This window comes from Triticum dicoccoides, chromosome 5B, assembly GCF_002162155.2.
Source record: "Triticum dicoccoides isolate Atlit2015 ecotype Zavitan chromosome 5B, WEW_v2.0, whole genome shotgun sequence".
Taxonomy (NCBI): Eukaryota; Viridiplantae; Streptophyta; class Magnoliopsida; order Poales; family Poaceae; genus Triticum; species Triticum dicoccoides.
This window is the reverse complement of record NC_041389.1, coordinates 505,927,761-505,934,913: the sequence shown is the minus strand read 5'-3', so window position 1 is coordinate 505,934,913 and position 7,153 is coordinate 505,927,761. Positions and strand designations below refer to the sequence as shown.

At 41.0% G+C, this 7,153-nt stretch overlaps 1 protein-coding gene across 1 annotated transcript; it reads right to left on the bottom strand.

Moving 5' to 3' along the window:
* Nucleotides 1–1,522: 1,522 nt before the first annotated feature.
* On the bottom strand, nt 1,523–6,762 carry LOC119311199 (GPI mannosyltransferase 3-like). The gene is made up of 9 exons (XM_037586838.1): nt 6,435–6,762; nt 6,120–6,237; nt 5,558–5,662; nt 5,140–5,462; nt 4,468–4,749; nt 4,192–4,372; nt 3,847–3,998; nt 3,576–3,738; nt 1,523–2,666 (listed from the first exon to the last, which is right to left on the bottom strand). Exons 1-9 carry the CDS (start codon nt 6,665–6,667, stop codon nt 2,580–2,582), a joined length of 1,644 nt encoding a protein of 547 aa, XP_037442735.1. The 5' UTR covers nt 6,668–6,762; the 3' UTR covers nt 1,523–2,579.
* Nucleotides 6,763–7,153: the final 391 nt, after the last annotated feature.

Genomic DNA, 7,153 nt, shown 5'->3' with positions numbered 1-7,153 from the left:
GAGAGAGAGAGAGAGAGAGGGAGAGAGAGATGCTGAAAAGAAAAAACTTATGGAAGTGGCACAGGCCAAATTGAGCGCCAAGGTACCCAAAGTGGGGGGCACCCATAGTTAAAATGTTGTGGTCTTAGTATCATCAAGAATCTGTCATAGTTATTGGCTTTCGCTATTCACTCGCTGATTAGCCCATGGTCCAGAATCAGCTAACACTTTTTTGTGCTCCAGTTTTGGGCCATCATATTTCCCCGAGAATCAAGGGAAAGGAAGAGGAGAGTAAAATGTTGATACATGATCTGTTGCAAGTGTTTACGTCGCGTAGGTTGGTTCAGTCTATATGATTTGGGTACACAACATCTTATTTGTAAGAAAACACAAAAACACACTTCTGTGTGTTGTGTAATATGTTGATAGATCTGTGGTTAGGGAGCAGACTTGGATTACATGGCTTCTCCTTTCAGCCCGCTTGCATGCTTGTTAATGTCCATCTCATTTTAGCTATCATGCAGAAACTTTAATCTATTGTGCAGAATACATTTCTTCAGAGAAACCGTTGGTTGTGTGCAGAATATATTTCTTCAGAAAATGTGTTATTGTGCAGAAACTACAATGAAGTTGTCGGGGAGAAGATCCAGTGGACAAAGCTACATCGAGTTGGGTCAAAGTGACTGGGTTATGTTTACTCATTATACCCATGTTCATTTTTGGGTTATGTTCTTGAACCATGCATATCATTTATGTGTGTGAACCTGTGGTGTCCTTTTAAAAATACATATTGTTGTGCATTGATTTCTTCATGGTCATGCCTTCGTCTGTTTTTTTTAAATTTCATAATATCAATGTAAAATTTATATTCACATGACTTGTTTGTTGGATTTGGTCCATAAAATCGTGATATACTTTTTTGAAGTTTCGCTCGAACATTGTCAGTTTACTAATGATTGATAGATATGTTCACTAAATATTGCGTCTCTTAATTATGTTAGCACACTATTATAGTTTTGTTCATGTTTTCTAGAACGAATGATGATTTTTACATGATAATACGTGCGTTGCACGTGCACATTTACTAGTGAGAGAAGTCGCTGAGAGGTTGAGACCAATACGAAGCACCTGGAGAGAACAATTGACTCAGAATCCTAGCAAGGAAACTGAATGTTTGCTTGAGAACTCGTCACACTATGACCCTTCTAGCACTGGACAGCACGGAAGTCTGATGGCGCTAGATTTAGAAAGTGGTAGATGATGAATTGTGTGTGAAACCATAGATTGTAACAGAGATTGAATTTCATATTTCAAGCCATAAGTATCATGTAAAAAATGAGGCATTTGTTTTTAATTGTTACAAACCTCCTTGCATGAATAGCAAACTTCTATATGCCATGATTTAAAGTATTCCAGTATGTCAACAAAAAAGAGTCGTCCCTTAAACAAAATAGTTTCTGTGTTGTATAATGTTTTTTTAGCCATCACCTTATGGATCTAGTGAACAGTTCTTCTGTAAAGGCTCAGATATGGACCTCCGGTATAAATCTTCAACACCAATTTTATTTTACATCATGGAAATTGGTGATAATACATCAAGGAAATTCTAGTATTTTACAATCACAAAAGTGAATGTGAATCAAATCGCAAAGCAGCGGTAAAGCTGTTGCCTTGTGACCATGAGATCACGGGTTCGAGTCCTGGAAACAGCCTCTTGCAGAAATGTAGAGAAAGTAATTACATGAGAAATCAGCTTGACAGTTAACACTATATATACTTTCCGATATAGCCAGCAGAAACAACAATTATAAGATTATATACGCTGGGTGAACAGATTCACAATTAACAATAAGAAGAGTAACTTACACACCTTGTGATGTGGCCTTAAAGCAAAGAATGCTGCTTGCATTATCTACACAAGTGCACAACAACATAAAGGAAATGTCATAATGTTCTGAGAACTGCTGATTTCACAAGTAGACAGATAAAACAAGCATCTGGCCAGATAGATATACATTACCACTTACCATGCCTAGGGATTTGGTCCCCTTCCAACAACAGGGAAAAAGTGAAAGGTTACAAAAAAGTCCATTTTTTTCCCACTTTCACTAAGCATAAGCAGCATGCCATTTGTGGCATTAAGAAGATGTACTGAACCTTTCAAATAAATGACAAAAATGTGTCCCAAGAAACCAATAAATCTATGTTGTTAATTTAATAACACCTCGCTCTTGTTATCAGTTATTGCTGCAAGGAAATACTGCCATTTCTAACTTTCATCTTAGAACTGTGTCATGGATATGAAACTTTCTTATGCATGTTCCATGTTGTTATACAAAATCTGATCCATATAAAAGGATCGGCACAACATGTCGAGGGGTACAAAACCATAACAAATTGCTAAGGTCTAGTATCCAATAGTGTTACAGCTAATTTCAGAAATAACAAACTACTCCCTCCGTTCCAAAATAGATGTCCCAACTTTGTACTAACTTTAGTACAAAGTTGGGTCATCTATTTTGGAACGAAGGGAGTAAAACACTGTGAAACACAATCAGAGGTTGTTAGATGGGGTAACAAGCTTTTCTTGGCCAAAGCAATCATAGCACATCTCTCCGTGAATATACAACAACAGACGACTGAAGGTCTCTGTCAATCTTGAAGTGGGAGTGGAAAAACCTCCTAACCTGTCAACCATGACACATGTTAATGAGTGCTATTCAAGGAGATAAGAGAAGGAACAAAATTTGGCATTTAGTACAAGACTGAAACTGATTGTGCAATGTAGTACGGCTCATCCATTTCACTGGAAGAGATGTAACAGTAATTGTGATAAACAATTAACTATCAGAATTACTGTTATGGCGCTGCTAGAAGGAGGGCGCGAGAGGGCCGGCCGGGGGCCTTTTTGCCCACGGCCGGGCAAGAGGGAAGGGATTTCCTTCTTAATTCTTGCTTGATTAGATTGATACATCTCCTCTCTTTATATAGAGAGGTTTACTTGACTCTCAAGCAAGGCTTACTTGACCCCTAAGCAAACGACCCTTATCTCTAATTAACCCTAAGACTAATGGGCCCATTAGGCCCATTACGTACTCTAACAATTACAACAAATGATATCCTAATAGTATTTACTGTTAAGAATTTTGGAAACTAAGACTGTTCTCTCATCACTTGGAAGCAACTGGAAACTCAGGTTGCATGCTTTTATGCTTATCCTTGCCACTTTATAAGAAATGCTTTCTAGGAAGCCAGAAAATGATACTTTTAGGAATAGGACTATGGGTGTGTGCTATTGAAATCCACCTGAACCTCACAAGAAAAGACAAACATTCAAGTGTGGCCTCTCTTTGACAATAGAGTTTTCTTGCTTTAACTGTGCCAGCTAGATGTAGCCCTTGTAGAAGAAAAGGGTGGTCAATATCATATTTGTTGAAGCAAGTATATCATATATGGTAAGCTTCTTTGCCTGCCTTCCTTTCAAGTTGTACTTGCTATGAGTGTAATTTGACTCTAATGCGTAAACTAAAATGAGCACCTGGTTTGCTTCTCAAAAAGAAATGGGGCATTGTTACTAAGGTAAAATGGCATATTACCTCTTGAAAGGAATCATGCAGAAGCAACTGAATAACATGTCTTTCTTCAGATTCAAATAATACAATGTGGCTGAAGGAAGATAGATTTCCAAAAACCTCACCCACAAAATCAAGTGGGTTCATGAGGAAACGGTCTGACTCATCCAGGGTCCCTTTATTATCACTGAGAACATGAAAATTAGGTCAGGGGACATTGACTATGTCCTTTGGCAAAACCTAGTAACATCAAATGTTAAATCTACTTGACTAGAAAGAGTAAAAAGACAACCACCTGGGAGTACAGTCCAAAAAGCGCATAGGTAGGCTGCTATGTAAGGTAGAGTAATAAGGCATTGAGTGGCAAGGCATGAGAAAGAGGACACCCTTAACACTTCCATTATGGGCTTCTTTTGACAGATAAAACATAACATCTTCGGTTCCTCTCTGACACAACAAAAAGTGCACATAGCTATATAAGAACATATATCAACAGGTGAAAAAAGATCTTGGAAAGGAGAACTAATCAGAGGTAACAGCGAAACAAAGTGCTCCATAGAACAGTTTTCTGTACAAAGTAATACAACGAACAGCAGAAACAAGGCAATGTTGACACATGTACACAAAGAGAAGGGCTTACTTGATGGAACAGGGACATATATAAGGCCATCGGAATATTGGTTATGATGAGAAGAATAACAGAAAGTTGCAACCTTGAAAAGTGTCTTTTTCCATGCAGATTTTTACCCTTGAATTGTGACATTGCAGCTAAGAAGTAACCTGAGAACATCAACGCTAAAGGTAGCACCGGAAGAACAAACCTGTGGTATACAGTCTATATTTATATATGTGTGAATAAAGAAGATATTAATTGGATTCAAGAACATTTTATACACTAGTGAGAAGAGGCAAATACCTGAACTCTTTGTGTCCAAGTATGCTATAAACCCCTAATACCCAGGCAATTAGACCTGAAAGCCTCCATTCTCTAGACTTTATGACTCCAAAAACTGAAAGTGGTAAGAACGTCCAAATCATAGATGGAAAACCTTGGGTGAAGTACCAGTGGAAGACGTGTGTTCCATAGTAATCTCCTCCTGAAGAAAATAGGTTGAATTTCAAAAAATTAAGTGGCACGATGACCCGGGAACCATACATCCACCAATCAAGGAATGTTGTTGCTGCAAGGACGATGGCCCTGCATAAATATGAAACAACAAGAAATTTCATATGGAAGTTTCATCAGTTGTGACAGAAAAAAAGAACTAAAAGAAGAAAGATGCGACTGTTGCCACTAAAAATAATTAATGACAATATAATATTCTGATTTTTTACAACTTCATCTTACAACTCTGACTATAAGGAAACTGCCTTGCTGCTACCCTACGATCATTGCACCTCCCCACCCAACCAAACTGCTCCACCCCCAAATGAGCCGAATGCCAACAAATTAAAAAAAAAGGGGCAACTTCCTAATATGTCATCAGCAATTCAGCATTATGCATATCCAGTGGAACAAACCAAGAAATAATACAGGAAAGGCATAACAAAGGAGTCTACCAAGTATGACATGATGATGACTTCTTACCCTAGAGGAATGACCTCAAGAAACAGAAATCGACATTTCGATTTTATATAAATGAAGTCCAAAAGACCAACATACAACCATGTTATGGCACTTGTTGGCCGAATGGCGCAGGCTAAGGCTGCTATGAGTAGCGCCACTTTTCTTGAATGAGGACTTTGGTAGCTGGCGGCCTGCTGCTTTGAAATAACAGGAATTTCCTTGGAAGACTCAATTGCAATAAACCAATAATAGAGTCCAGCCACAGTCAAAACTGTCTCCAAGCTGTTTGATAGAGTCCGTGTAATACAGAAAAACATGAACCAGTTCACCAATTGCGAAAATAACTGTAAATGATTTGTTAAGGTCACCATCCACCAGGTAACTGCAATAGTTTATTCGTGAAAGTAAAATATGTCAACACAGATGAGTTTAAGGATACTGTCCACTGGGCAACGTGCTCGCTGAAAATAAGTTTGGAGAGTTTATACAAGTACAGATCTCCAAATGCTGCAAATACTGACTGTAGAAGCCGTGGGGCCATCACCTACAAGAGAAGTGAATAAATGGATGAGAACATGGTCCCTATATGCGGAAAATGGTAAACCTATTCAGTTACTACGAGGGAGAGGGTGTGGAGGGGGGTGTCTGAGGAGAGGTTTCCTAGCCATATTAATCTGCTGCCTAATTGGCGATAGTTAATAGAAACAGTATACAGATTCTGAATGTTCTGGATGACATTGGCCTCAGAAAACAAACAGAATGAGGAATTCAGTTACCGTGTAACCGGAGACAACCTATTCAAGCTGAGGTCTCATATTCCTGGAAATTGCTCGCAGTTAACCTACAACTAGAACGGTAGGACCTATGTTGACTGACAGTTCGAACTCCGCATGACTTGTGACTAGAATCACACTTCTACCCTCCAACTCTGAGATTTGCTCAAACAAATTTCCAGCACCGATGCTCTGCCGGTGTCATTTCCAAAATGCCGGAGTAATTACCATGAACAACGGGGTATCGAGGTGGAGGAACGCCAGAAACTTGTAAAGGGAGGCGAAGATCAGCGGGTGGAGGTAACTTCGAAGGCCCCGCTTCCACTCCCAGGTGAGGTGGCCGTACCTGCAAAAGCAGCAGCCAAAATCATCCAACACGGCAGCAATCCAGCATCGAAACTTCAGGATGAGCGAGAGGAGAGGGCATCCTGTGGCGAAACGAGGTTATCTCGCGCTGCCGAATGGGGACAGGATCGCCCGATCCCGATCCGGCTAGCCTAGCTAGCGCCGCGGGGCGGGGGCGTGAGCCAGAGGCGAGCTTACCCGAAGGCAATGCGGTGGGCGACCTCGAGGCACTGCCAGTGCTCGTCGGGGTTGAAGTAGGTGCGCACCAGCAGCGCGTTCGCCGCGCGGAACGCCAGCGCGAGCGCCAGCACCCGCCGCTCCGGCCACGGCCGGATCTGCGGCGCCTTCCCCGGCGGCTGAGGCGGGGCATCTCCTCCTCCTTCGGAGGGGGGCGGCGGGCCGGCGGCGTGAGGTCGCCTGCGGTGACTCATCGCGGCGGCACTCTCGCTCTCTTCTCCGGCGCGGCTGCAAGCAGAGAAGGGGATTAGGGCCGGTTCTTTTGAGCCATGCTGTGGAAATAAGCTCTAAATAAGCTCCTGTGAAAATAAGCTCCTAATAAGCTAGCCAGTTCTTTTCGGTGCCTGTTTTTTCAGCTTATCTGTGGTATAGTCAGTGAAAAGTCTGTAATGCCCTTGGACTGTATTGTTGTTCTAATTAAACAATGTATCAAGTTATTTTTTTATCATTTTGCTGCCCATATGAATATGAATTCGACTTCAAACACCACAACATTGTCTGACTCTGACATACAAATATCACATGCATCATTATCTGACATTCTGACTCTGACATACAAATGTCTGGTTCTCTGAACAAAAGCATACACCCTAGAGCTAACCATCAAATTATTACATGGTCTGACATACGGATGTAGTTATGAAGACGTGCATGAAGTGATTCTCTACCAGTTAAATTGC

Coding starts and splice junctions, on each gene's coding strand:
- LOC119311199 (XM_037586838.1), bottom strand. CDS start 6,667: ATGAGTCACCGCAGGCGACCTCACGCCGCCGGCCCGCCGCCCCCCTCC. Junction 5,463..5,557: donor AGCACGTTGCCCAGTGGACA/GTATCCTTAAAC, acceptor AATCATTTACAG/TTATTTTCGCAATTGGTGAA. Junction 4,373..4,467: donor CTTGGACACAAAGAGTTCAG/GTATTTGCCTCT, acceptor TGTATACCACAG/GTTTGTTCTTCCGGTGCTAC.